The 14,334-nt window shown below is 40.9% G+C and overlaps 1 protein-coding gene across 2 annotated transcripts in view; it reads right to left on the bottom strand.

Annotated features, from left to right (window-relative positions):
- sdk1b (sidekick cell adhesion molecule 1b) overlaps window positions 1-14,334 on the bottom strand; it is a 446,717-nt gene that overhangs the window by 288,352 nt on the left and 144,031 nt on the right. For both annotated transcript variants that reach the window (XM_084044504.1, XM_084044505.1), the window contains exon 2: window positions 13,803-13,959. In XM_084044504.1, coding sequence (XP_083900630.1) covers window positions 13,803-13,959 — 157 coding nt within the window. The remainder of the gene's footprint in view (window positions 1-13,802; window positions 13,960-14,334) is intronic.

Raw genomic sequence — 14,334 nt, 5'->3', positions numbered from 1 at the left:
GGGATATTCAAAAATAGCAGATATACAAGCTCATAGCTTGTAGATCTGCTATTTTTGGAAATTCGTGAAAATGTGTGCAGATCTTTGAATATATATATTTTTAAAGCAAACATTTTCAACTCAAATCTTTGCTTCTGGGGGTCCCTGGAACAAAATATGTTGATGGGGGTCCGCGGCCAAATACATATAATTTTGGGGGTCCTTGACATGAAAAAGATTGAGCACCACTGATATAGAAACATACGTTTTTCAGAAAACTGTTGAGATTTAGAAGACATGTAGAATCGGCATCAGGTCTCAATGGGTTAACTAAAATATAGGATTTCAAAGCACACAACTATATTTTCCAAAGACATATTTTTGAGCAGAGAAGAATGTGCAGATCCTTGTCAAATCTCATGAAGGCCTTTTTCTCAGAATTGCACATTCTGAGCGTACACACAATTTATTTATATGTGTGTGTACGTCTGTCCGGGCAAACTTGCACACTCGCGCGCACGTGTATGTGTGTGTGTGTGTGTGTGTGTGTGTGTGTGTGTGTGTGTGTGTGTGTGTGTGTGTGTGTGTGTGTGTGTATCCATGCATGCATGTCAGCGGGGCAAAGGCAGAATGCTGTACTTTTTACCGCCAGTGTATAATGCTTCTTAGCCTTGGCAAGACCAGAGATTTTTTCTTTTTTTTTAACCCATTAAGACCGGGAAAGCATCATCTGTGTCACTTTAAGATTTCTTTGGCTATTCAAAAGTAGCTGATCTACAAGCTCATAGCGCTATGAGCTTGTAGATCTGCTATTTTTTTCTAAATCGTGAAAATGTGTCCAAATCTTTGAATATATATTTTTTTTTAAAGCGAACATTTTTTTAACTCAAATCTATGCTTCTGGGGGATTCTACAAATTATCTTCTACTGTAAATCCCAACAGTTTATTTTTTGAAAAGTTGCTATAATATCAGTGGTTCTCAAACTTTTTCATGTCAAGGACCCCCAAGATTATATCTAATTGGGGGCGCGGACCCCCATCAGAGAATATTTTCACAATTTTTCAAAAATAGCAGATATACAAGCTCGTAGCGCGGCACCGAGTGCCGCGCTACGAGCTTGTATATCTGCTATTTTTTTAACAGCCAAATAAAATAAAAAAAATGACACAGATTCTTCCCCGGTCTAAATGGGTTAATGTAGTGTATTTATTTTTGATGAAAGCGGCTCACAGAAACAGCCCTGGGAGTTTAAGATGAAGGAGCCATGCTATGATAAGGATCCTGTGTGAAAAGGGGAGGAGGTTCAGACATCAGGAACACTCAGCTCAACACACTGAAACACACAATAATGTGTTTTTGGCAGAACTAAAGCCTTGATGAGGGGTTATACGAACCTAGGAGATGAGATTTAACACCATTAAACACATTTGGATGGACTATATTCATGTGGCCACTTAGCCAATCAAAAGGACATCATAACCATTTTAACAGCCAATCAAAAGGACATAATAACCATTTTAATAGCCAATCAAAAGGACATAACCATTTCAACACCCACTCTAACCAAACCAAACGGCAAGTTCTTTAAAAAAAAACTAAATCATTATGCCAATTGATTCCTTCCCACACACATTTCTGTGTTGTCACTCAAGATTCAAGATTGCTTTATTTTTTAGCTGCAAGCAGCGTTAGAAAAAAAAAGACGAAATTGTGTTTCTCCTAGTTAAAGACAGCAGAAGTCATAAAAGAATATAAACATATAGTGCAGAAAAATACTCTATCGATCTGAATAAATAAATCCTAAAAACTAGAAGAATTCATGTAAAAATAAGTATAAGTAATAAGTCCTTGGAGTGGCTAGCACCACTCAAAAACAAAATCAAAACTGAATGGATTTCATCCACTGCTGTTGAATCCTACTGACTCACCTACAGTACCAACGGCTCCCTCCTACTCCTCCCGCCCCACACTCCCCCTGCTGACGGGCAAGGTTAAAGACCCCTGCAACTAAAGACGATAAGTACACATTCTCATCTTTACCTACTTCCATTCGTGCCACAGTGTTGATTTCGTCGACGAAAAATGTTTGTCGACTACCTTTTTTTCACTGACGAAAACTATATAAAAACTATATAAAAACTAAGCTACGATGACAAAAACTAAGACTAAATATATTGACAATTTCGTCAACAAATAAAAACTAGACTAAAATGTTAGTGAGGGACTAGTGGAGAAGAGATCCAGTAGAACTAAAAGACAAGTCATTTTATGTTTGGTTGCGCTCGGGTGTTGCGCTCTGAAAATAGCAGATCTACAAGCTCACAACGCGTCGCAGCGCGACGCATTGTGAGCTTGTAGATCGGCTATTTTCAGCATGCAACCAAGTGTAAAATAAGCCGTTACGACACCATCAAGGCACCGCCAAAATATATTTTAGTCGACTATAATCTTATGATATTTAGTCGACTAAAACTAGACTAACAGTAAAACGTTTCAGATGACTAGAATATGACTAAAACTAAATACAATTTTATTCAAAAGACTATGACTAAAACTGACAAAAAATTGCGGTCAAAATCAACACTATCGTGCCATCAATAATGGAAGCAGGAGGAGGTAGCTATTATTATCTGGATCTTGTGATCATGTCTATGTCTATGTCTATGTCTTGTGTATGTATGTTTGCTGTGTTTTGGAGTTTTTTGGGGCGGTGTAACCGCCCCCTATAAGTGAGTTTTGGACACTGACCAATCCTGCACCGTGATTGGCCAATAGTCTACAACGCAGTCTACACCCCTAACCCTTCCATTGTTAATGCAAATTGATACTTTTGCAAAGTCAGCCAATCACATTACAGCTAGTGTCATCACCACTAACTGTAATGTGATTGGCTGACTTTGCAAATTCAGGACTGTGATTGGCTAGCGAAACACATGACACATGTGCAGCCCTATGAATAGCAGTATGGACAAAATGTCATTTATCCTTTTTTTTAAGTGAGTCATGTTGTGATGACCACACACCGCCCACTTCACACTGGGTGTGATTTTTTTTATTATTATCTGCTGTAGCATAAATTACCCAGTTTGGGACATAATAAACTTGAGGCTCCGCCCCCTTCCCACCCGGCTTCCCTCCCCCGAACACGGGGCAATTGTGTTCGTGTGGACGCTTGACACGGTACCACGGTTCGAACCCACAACCAGGTGGACAGGCACTTAACCACTGCGGCAGCCGAGCCTAGCTATTATCCTACTTTTGAATTTATGCTTTTATCCGCATACAGTACAGAGCCACGCCTCCCCCTTTTTTGTTCTTTTATTCATGTCAATGAATGAGGGAGGGAGAAGGATGGAGGGAGAGAGAGAGAGAGGGAGAGGGAGGGAGGGGTAGAGGAGAATATTTCAACCACGAATGAACCTGGCCAAACGCTGTGTACCAAAAACCTGAACAAGCTGATCGACGCATCGCTTTGTGACACCTTGTCAGCGCTATAATCCCAGGAGACGCAGGTTAAGCCCATTTTCTGCTTGTATAAACTAGAGGTCACATTAATGTATATCAAATGTGCACAATGGTGAAAATATTATGACAGGAAAAGTAGCTTAATCCACAGAAATGTTTCATCGGCACAAAAAGTTTATTTTTGTTTGTCGTGTAATGTCCTACTGTAGGCATATCACAACAGAACACACATATGGATGCATATACTTTGACAGTGGGCACTAGTAAAATGCCTATACTGCATAGAAAGTCACAGATATTGTTGAATGAGCCATTTTAAATGGGAAATGAATCGATATCGAGCAACTGGCCAATTTCTAACATAAGATGTTATCAGAAACTATGTTTGGTTGTGTTATGTATAGGTGAGATATAGCTTTCTTCCGGACACGCTGCCATTGCCCTTCAGCACTGCACTTCCTCGCCACTATAGGTTACTATCGTAACCCCGGTTATATGAAATACGAAGCGAGAGGTCTCGCCATGGGAGAGCGCCCTCTAGTAGCACGGGAACACAGAAGCATTATCTTGATACACGTCCAGACAGGTGACCCCCTGGCTGGATCCGATTCGTTCCCCCTGAAGCGGAAGTCCCGCCCTAAGCTCTATATAACCAGGGGACGAACAGCCACTCAGTCCTTCAGAATAAGAGTCCTCTTCTCGTCCACAGCACAAGAAGGGGGTCCTTGCGAGACCTCTCGCTTCGTATCTCATATAACCAGGGTTACGATAGTAACCTATAGTTCTATTTTAATACTCCGCTCCAGGTCTCGCTATGGGAGAGAATTTGATAAACTCCCTGACTACACATTCCGAAGGGTTAGTTAGCCGTCCAAGTTCAACTAACCACCCATTTTAAATGAGTGATGCTGGGATAGTTCTAGCCTATCATAGATGGGGTTTTTTTTGGACATGTACGTAGAAGTACGGTCTTTGCGTGCGGATGTCGAGTTATTATAGGAAGGGGTAGAGAGACCAAAGACTATCATAGATACGAAAAAGCAAAAGTCAGACTCGATAAAAATACATCTACGACAGTCTTGATCCAAGGCTATAGAAGGCCAGCTCATTACCTTGGTGTGCTGCTCTCCAAGGAGGAGTTGGCATCTCTGGTACTTGTCCAATTCTGCAATCTCCCTGATGATCAGCACTTTTGCCTCCTCTGGTGACCCATTCGGTTTTTATGAACACCTCGAAATGTGTTGTCCAAGTTGATTGGATCTTGTTTAGCCCTTTAAGACCGGGAACGCATCTGTGTCATTTTAGATTTCTTTGGCTATTAAAAAATAGCAGATATACAAGCTCATAGCGCGGCACCGAGCGCCGCGCTATGAGCTTGTAGATCTGCTATTTTTGAAAAATCGTGACATTTTTTTTTTACATTTTTTTCCGAAAAACTGTTAGGATTTAGATTTTTTTTTAGAAGCGGCCTCAGGTCTTAATGGGTTAGTTCTCTTAGGCAGCATGCCCATCTGGTAATGTCAGCATTCCTCTTTGTCAAGGTGTTCCTTCTCATACACACGTCGGTTGGATCCCTTCAGCTTCCTCCCCCTGGGTTGTTTTTTTTTCTTCACAAAGTGAATTATTATGGCAGGTTTCTTTGCTATATTCTTTTCGGAGGAGAGGATGACAACTCAATATCCATGGCTGTCTATGGAAATGCCCTTATGCTGTCAAATAAAGTAAGTGATCACTGTTGCTCAAGGGAGTGTAGATGAGGCCCAGGGGAGTCTCCACCTGCAGCAGCAGTAGTGTTGGGTGATATTATGTACAGCAAACAGCAAACCTTCAATTAACCCATTGAGACCTGAAGCCGATTCTACATGTCTCCTAAATCTCAACAGTATTCTGAAAAACGTATGTTTCTATATCAGTGGTGTTCAATCTTTTTCATGTCAAGGACCCCCACAATTGGATGTATTTGGCCGCGGACCCCCATCAAAATATTTTGTTCCAGGGACCCCCAGAAGCAACGATTTGAGTTAAAAATGTTCGCTTTAAAAATATATATTTTAAAAGATTTGCACACATTTTCACGATTTTTCAAAAATAGCAGATCTACAAGCTCATAGCGCGGCACTCGGTGCCGCGCTATGAGCTTGTATATCTGCTATTTTTGAATAGCCCAAAGTGTAAAATAATGCTTTTTAGCGCAAATCTAAAAATGACACAGGTCCAGGTCTTATTGGGTTAAATTGATATTTGCTCAATATGTAAATAGTAATATCGTAGAAAACATTTCACACAAAATTCCTCTGTGCTTGCTTTTTATCTGTGGTCTTTATTGTGTGTGTGTACAACAAGCAGTGTACGATAATTTCACCCTGTACGACGTACGATAAATAATTCCAAAAATGCCCAACTGTTCAATAATTTCGCCATTATCACAAAATTGTGTGAATTTACTAAATACCCTGGCTGCTGATTCGGGATCCGATTTGGCTTTTCAAAATAAGTCAGCAAATCACGTAGGAGTAGGAGTCTCAAACAAGGTTGTTTCTTACACTGAATACGCTATTCTTTGTGAAATTATATATTTACACGATGTGTGATTTCTCTTTTTTGGCTGTGTATGATAGTTTTCTTTCAAATACGATAATTTTAAGCCTCCGGTACGATAACTCAACATTTCCCATCAACATGGCAACACTGACAACAAGCAGGGGACGGACATGCTGCACAGAGCAGTGAGAGCACTTGTAGATGATGGAGAAAGAGACCAACATACTTTTAGTTCCAAAAAGAGGGGTAGAGACAGGTCATTTGGAAAGGGTTCGGTGACAAGGAAAAGCGATACCGAACAAACAACCATAGTCTCTATAGCATTAGTTCTCAAAGTGGGGTCCGGGGACCCCTAGGGGTACTTGAGGGGGTTCCATCCAGGGGGTCCACAGCTAAATGATGGACAGGAACCATATGGACCCTTATGGTTCTGTAACTCTGAGAGTGTACAAATGGAACCAAATGGACCCTAACGGGTCCATTTGGTTCCATTTGTACACTCTCAGAGTTAAATTAACATTGATTTTACAATATGAATTGGGGTCCCAGAGGTATAAATGCCATTAAATGGGGGTCTGTAGCCTAATGCATGTTAAACTGGGGGTCCTTGAAATGAAAATGGTTGAGAATCAGTGCTAGAGAGCCATAAAAACCTTCTCTTATTGGGGTCCCTGGCTTATCTTTTGAAATGGGGGTCCGTGGAGTAATAAGTGTCAATTTGGGGGTCCTTGACATGAAAAAGTTTGAGAACCACTGCTCTATAGGACTTGAAGTATGAAAGAGGTTGCGACGAAGACAAGGTAACACTACGCCTTTGTTAAATCAGACAAAACACATTATCCACTGGATAATGTTGTTTTGTTTATGCAGCGCAATGAATGTGGGAAGCTATACAGAGAGACACGACTACTCCCTTCTGCACCTCCCGTAAGTATAACCTCAGCATTATGAAGCTCCTGTTCAGCTCCTCCTGTTATGAGAGCGAACAAAACGAGTAACAAAAGATAGAGAGATAATTAATAGCCAAGGGCATGGGTTCCCATTTATACAGTGGGAAAGGGAAGCTTTCAGAAAGCTAATGAAAACATTAGCCGAATTAGTCCAATAGCAAATTGCTTGTAAAAACGGTCAAAACATCAAGGCTATGTTGTTTCCCCTCTATCGATGCTCTTTCATGAGATGCGTTTGGCAGTGGTGTAGAGTAACTAAGAACATTTACTCAAGTACTGTACAAGTTCAATTTTGAGGTATTTTTTACTTTACTGGAGTATTTCCAATTGTCAATACTTTTACTTCTACTCCACCACATCTCAGAGGCGAATATTGTACTTACTCCACATCAATTATTTGACAGCTTTAGTTACTAGTTACATTGCAGATTTAGATTATTATCACAAAACATACATTCACCACTTCAGCCCTATATGCAATTCGGCCATTTCAAAATAGCCGATCTACAAGCTCACAATGCGTCGCGATGCGACGCATTGTGAGCTTGTAGATCGGCTATTTTCAAAAGATTGTTATACATTTTGAACTTGTGAAATGGGACATTCTGCACAATGAGTGCTTTTATTTTTGGTACTTTAAGTATATTTTGATGCCAATACTTTTGTACTTTTACCGAAGTCAATTTTGATTACCGGACTTTTACTTGTAACAGAGTGTTTCTACACTGCAGAATTGATTGGCTTAAGTAAAAAAAAAAAAAACTTTTTCCACCAGCGGCGTCTGAGACACTGCCTGCGGACAGCAGGCAAAAGTAACGTTTGAAAAGTTATTCTATGTAAGGAAACATTGTTTACTCTGTCGCTACCAGTCACATCATTTTTGGGCCTTGGTCGTGGAACGACCTGCAGCCCAGACTAAAATAGCTTATTTTGATTCCTCTAAAGGAGATTTAAAAGGATTAGCATGGACATACTTACCAGTAACTGCTTTGATGTGTAGCACATTTTAAATCTTTTTTTAGCTGCTTCATACTGGTCTCTCTCCCGATCTCATTTATATTCTATTTTCTTGAGATTTCTAGCTAGTTTGTTGTGTTGTACGGATGCTTGTCATTTGCTTTGTACTTTATGTTATTTTAATGCTGGCATATTTTATAAGCTGTGCAATATTCACACAGTTCACACTTGTAAAAGAGACCATGGTCTCAATGTGGTTTTATACTGGTTAACCCATTGATACCTGGAACGCATCTGTGTTACTTTAGATGTCTTTGGCTATTCAAAAATAGCAGATATACAAGCTCATAGCGCGGCACCGAGTGCCGCGCTACGAGCTTGTAGATCTGCTATTTTTGAAAAATCGTGAAAATTATTTTTTAATATTTTTTTCCGAACATTTTTTAGGATTTTGATTTTTTTTAGACGCTGCCTCAGGTCTTAATGGGTTAAATAAAGGTTAAATAAAAACAAAAAGTTGATCTGAGGTACAAATTGGAAGCATTGTCTAATCTGTACAACACGTGTGTAAACACACACTCACTCTCTCTCTCTCTCTCTAGTGACTTTCTCTAGTCGCTGATAGTCATTGGGTTCGTGCAGCAGTACTGTTCCAGATCTGCTACTCGATATTATGCCTCTTTTCTATTTTGTCCTTTCCGCGGCCAAATATATATCAATTTGGGGGGTCCTTGGCAGGAAAAAGGTTTGAGGAACAACTGGTTTAGAGAGAGCTGACATAAAGCGGAGCCTATATTCCTTGTTCCTTGACTTCCACGTCCGTTATTGTCTCCGCCAGGCCGAAAGGCATGGCGAGAGAGTATGTTTTACCCTCCGTCCGTCCGTCCGTCCGTGTGTGTGTGTGTGTGTGTGTGTGTGTCCTGTCTGTGTGTTAACAGCTAATCTCCGGCACCGTTGGCCCGGTCGCTGCGAAACTGTGCACACCCACTCCCTGGATGCCAATTCAGAACCTCTGCCCCACATTTTTCACATGGGCCTGTTATAGCGCCACCAGGAGGCCGATTTGTGCAAAACCCATTTTTTCTCATTACACCTACAGCTTTTAACCAAACGTCATGCAAATCGGTACACAGTATCTCTATAGTCATGTGATCAACCCGGATCTGTCCGATTTCCCATATTGCATCCTCATTGGCTAAGGTTGGCTTCCAAAGTTTGCAGGATTGGTCCGTTTTGAACAAACTGCCTCCAATCATGAACGCAGCTTGCCATTTCCATAAAATTGCACACGCACATTCCCACTAGGCCGAGGAAGAAATGCCACTTGAACATTTTCAAATCAGCCTCATGGTGGCGCTATAACTGGCCGATTTGCATTTTTAACTATAACTGCACCGATCTGCGTGAAACTTTGCACGCACACTCCCTAGAGGCCAAGGAAAAACATTGGACTGCATTTTTCACATCTGCTTTTTACAGCGCCACCAGGAGGCCGATTTATGTAAAATACATTTTTGGAGATTATTCCTTCAGATTATGTCCAAAAAACACGCAAATTGGTACACTGCATCTCCATAGTCATGTGATTCTGATGGATCTGTCCGATATTTCATATTCCATCCTATTTGGCTTACAGTGGCTTCCAAAGTTTGCAGGATTGGTCAGTTTGAAACAAAATGCCTCAAAACATGAATGCAGTGTGCAATTTCCGTGAAAGTTTGCATGCAGATTCCCACTAGGCCGAGGAAGAAATGCCCCCCTTTTCACATTCACATTGGCCTTTATAGCGCCACCAGCAGGTCTAATTTAGCAAAACACATTTTTGGAACAAAATGCCTCAAATCATGAATGCAGTGTCATCCCATTGAAAGGCCTAAGAAGAAATGCCACCCTTTTCACATTGGCCTATTATAGCGCCACCAGGAGGCCACAATAACCTACCTGACCTGGCGGAGACCTGTGCTCCGAGGAGCACTTTTTCTAGTTGCACAATGTTTCTTAGGTGGCATGACCTGTAGCTCCGGATTTTATCCGCCAGGATCTTTTAACCCATTAAGACCGGGAAAGCATCTGTGTCGTTTTAAGATGTATTTGGCTATTCAAAAATAGCAGATATACAAGCTCATAGCGTGGCACTGAGTGTCGTGCTATGAGCTTGTATATCTGCTATTTTTTAAATAAATCGTGAACATTTGTGCAAATCTTTGAATATATATATATATTTTTAAAGTGAACATTTTTAACTCAAATCTTTGCTTCTGGGGGATTCTACAAATGTCTTCATAATCCTAACAGTTTTTGGAAAAAACGAATGTTGCTATAATATCAGTGGTTCTCAAACTTGCCAGGGTCCCCAAAATTATATGTATTTGGCCACGGACCCCCATCTCAAAATATGTTGTTCCAGGGACCCCAGGAGCAAAGATTTGAGTAAAAAATGCTCGCTTTAAAAATACATATATATTCAAAACAAACATTTTCACAATTTTCCAAAAATAGCAGATCTACAAGCTCATAGTGCAGCACTCGGTGCCGCGCTATGAGCTTCTTTATCTGCTATTTTTGAATAGCCAAAGAAATCTAAAAATGACACAGATGCGTTCCCGGTCTTAATGGGTAAAGCTCACTTTTCTAGAACAGGTGTCCCGATGTTTCTATACAACAAAAACTGTTTCTTAATTAATTCTTAAGCCAGAGGAACTTTTTATTTTTACCCCCAAAAAAAACGTCTTTCCAGTGAAATTCCACAAAAAAATAGGATCGGTCAGGCTTGTCCTAAATTGTCATGGAGAGAGAGACCAGGCACCATTAATTGCCAATGGGGAGAAGAATCAGTGAAGGGTGGCAGGCGGCTGTACGTGATTAGGCTTGTTCCACTAAAAAAAAAGTTGACCAGAAGTCAGCTTTGAACAAAGTAGCAAAGCGGGGGGCTCGCTAATCAGTATTCACCACACTGTGACTAACCGTTGGTGACAGCCATCTGACAGGCTGTCAACAAATCGATTGGGTTGTTTTCCCTTCGCAAACACAGCCAAAATTGGTAAAAAGGTTGCTAAAAGAAATTTAACCCATTAAGACCTGAGGCCACATCTAAAAAAAATCTAAATCCTAACAATTTTTCGGAAAAAAATATATAAAAATAATTTTCACGATTTTTCAAAAATAGCAGATCTACAAGCTCGTAGCGCGGCACTCGGTGCCGCGCTATGAGCTTGTATAGCTGCTATTTTTGAATAGCCAATGAAATTGACACAGATGCGTTCCAGGTATCAATGGGTTAAAATGAAAATAACGATAAATGAAGATTGATAAATCACATTATTGATGGTGACTGGCAAAAAAAAAAAAAGCTTGATGGGAGGGCTGCCTATCTGCATATCGATGCCGTCAGTGGTGTAAAGTAACTAAGTAGATTTACTTAAGTAAAATTTTGAGGTACTTTTACTTTACTGGAGTATTTCTAATTTTCAGTACTTTTACTTCTACTCCACTACATCTCGGATCCAGATATTGTACTTTTACTCCGCTACAATTATATGAAAACTTTAGTTATTAGTTACTGTACTTTGTAGATTTTGAGTATTACTAAAAAACATATTAACCACTTCAGCCCTATTTTATACATAGGCTATTAGAAAATAGACGATCTACAAGGTCACAGCTTGTAGATCTGCTATTTTCAAACATTTTAGTACTTTTACTTTTGATGCTTTAAGTATATTTTGATGCCAATACTTTTGTACTTTTACTCAAGTAACATTTTGAACACAGGCCTTTTACTTAACGTAACAGAGTAATTTCATATTGTGGCATTGCAATTTTTACTTAAGTAAAGTATGTGAGTACTTCTTCCACCACTGGATGCCGTAGGGCACTAACCTCATACAGTATCTTATTAGAATTGGCCAGCAAAGCTAACATTATCTCCTTTGAATGACATGCATGTTGCAATTCAATGCGTTTCGATTTCAGCAGCAGTTTCATCAAACTTACTCAGATTATTGCAAGTAATGGCTGTGCTATTAGAATAATATCCATAACTTTTTCATCACAAATACCCCCGTCCCTCCAAACTCTCCTTTATTAACGCGTCTGAGACAATAATGCTTAATTGTTTTAAATTGCTGTGTAACATTTAGTAAACTTGGGCGAATGTCATGGAAACACTTCAGAGAATAAGACAATTCCTGGTAAATGAATCTTTTCTTTTTCTAATTAAAAGGTAGCCATGCCAACCAACTCAATCAACAGACGAGGAATAAAGTCTCAGTACGCTTCATGACCAAGGCTAACTCTGTCATTGTATCAATTCTTTTCCCCAACATTTGTTTTGGTAAATGTTCTGAAACTGCATTACCATGAAATAACGATTTAGTTAAAAACACAACTTGAATGAATAGCCTAGTTGATATAAATAATTGGCCCATAAGATAATGGAAATGACGAAACAAAACATAATAGGACAAAGTCATCGGCCAGTGCAATGTTTGCCTTAGAATGGACCAGCTGAGTGAACACTATCTCCTTTGAATTACAATTACCATTCACCTGCACGACCTGCTGCCATCATGATGACACACACACACACACACACACGCACGCACGCACGCACGCACGCACGCACGCACGCACGCACGCACGCACGCACGCACACGTGCACACGCACACGTGCACACGCACACACACACGCACACACACTAAGTGCCCTGTCACAGCCTCGATGCCCAGGCAGAGCCCAGAGATACACAATGCGTCCTATCTCAAACAATGACTAACCACAAAATGCTGGCTCATCCTGTGTGTGTGTGTGTGTGTGTGTGTGTGTGTGTGTGTGTGTGTGTGTGTGTGTGTGTGTGTGTGTGTGTGTGTGTGTGTGTGTGTGTGTGTGTGTGTGTGTGTGTGCGCATGGGGCAACAATTGTTGTTTTTAATTTAAACAACCGTACTCCATAGTAATAATTACCATCGTGAATGTAATAGGTGCACATTAGGATGCACTGACAACTTCTGTTAAATAGGCTAAATGATTGTATTGTGGAAAGAAGAAAATGATAGCCCTGTGTTGTATTGTGAAAACCTATATGCCACTGAGTCTGGAAGTGTTTTCTATATACTGTACCTTCAATACGTGTATCCTCATACCGTTTTCTGTGTGTGTGTGTGTGTGTGTGTGTGTGTGTGTGTGTGTGTGTGTGTGTGTGTGTGTGTGTGTGTGTGTGTGTGTGTGTGTGTGTGTGTGTGTGTGTGTGTGTGTGTGTGTGTGTGTGTGTGTGTGTGTGTGTGTGTGCGTGCGTGCGTGCGTGTGTGTCAGAAGACAGACAGAGAGAGAGAGAAAGAGAGAGAGAGAGAGAGACATGAATATTGATCGCATCTTCTCTCCATATCCCACAGATCGTATGTATATTTATGGCGTTCATGTAATTATTAATCTCACTTTGGCTCCAGTGTCTAAATGTTGTGACCTTCCGTACAACCACACACTCCATCACTAGCAACCTGCTGCAGCTCTGCCCCCCCCCCCATAGACAGGTGGAGGGACGTACGGTATATTGATAAAGGACGGACGGACAGACAGATGGGACAGTGTGACACTAGGGAGCGGCCACAACGGAAGGGCGGGTGGACGTACAGAAAGACAAAGACAGGACAGATGGACGGATAAATAGTGGCTATTTATGGCACAGCATGAATAGGGGACGGATGGACAGACAGACAGACAGACAGACAGACAGACAGACAGACAGACAGACAGACAGAAATGGATGGATGTGCATGAGACTGTCTGCATCTAGAGCAGTGTCGGTTTCGTCGACAGGCAGACAGACAGACAGACAGACAGACAGACACAAGATGGATAGAATGTTAACAGCATCCAGCCATGCAGTCGAGAGGGTGGGTTTGAAACTCACCTATATTGAGGCGACCATCCAGTGATGTTGCTGTTGTTGAGGCTCCAGGAGTACTGGAGAGGCCAGCTGCCTCCAGCCAGGCAGGTCAGCACCAGTCTGTTCCCCTCCAGCACAACCTGCTGACCTGGCATACCTCCACGCAGGTAGGGGGCCACCTCTGAGGGAGAGAGAGAGAGAGAGATTTATTTGCTGTTTCAAAAACAATTTCGTACCATTCACACCTGACACCACACTATTGGACACAATTTGAGACAATCATTGAGGAAGCTCTTAACCCATTAAGACCTGAGGCCGATTCTACAAATGTCTTCTAAATCCCAACAGTTTTCTGAAAAAACGTATGTTTCTATATCAGTGGTGCTCAAACTTTTTCATGTCAAGGACCCCCAAAACGATATGAATTTGGCCACGGACCCCCCATCTCATAACATTTTGTTCCAGGGACCCCCCCAGAAGCAAAGATTTGAGTTAAAAAATGTTCGCTTTAAAAGAATATATATTCAAAGATTTGCACACATTTTCACGATTTTTG

Source organism: Gymnoscopelus microlampas (assembly GCF_963454915.1).
Source record: "Gymnoscopelus microlampas genome assembly, chromosome: 2".
NCBI lineage: Eukaryota > Metazoa > Chordata > Actinopteri > Myctophiformes > Myctophidae > Gymnoscopelus > Gymnoscopelus microlampas.
Note: the sequence above shows the minus strand (reverse complement) of the source record. Positions and strands in the feature narration are given on the sequence as shown.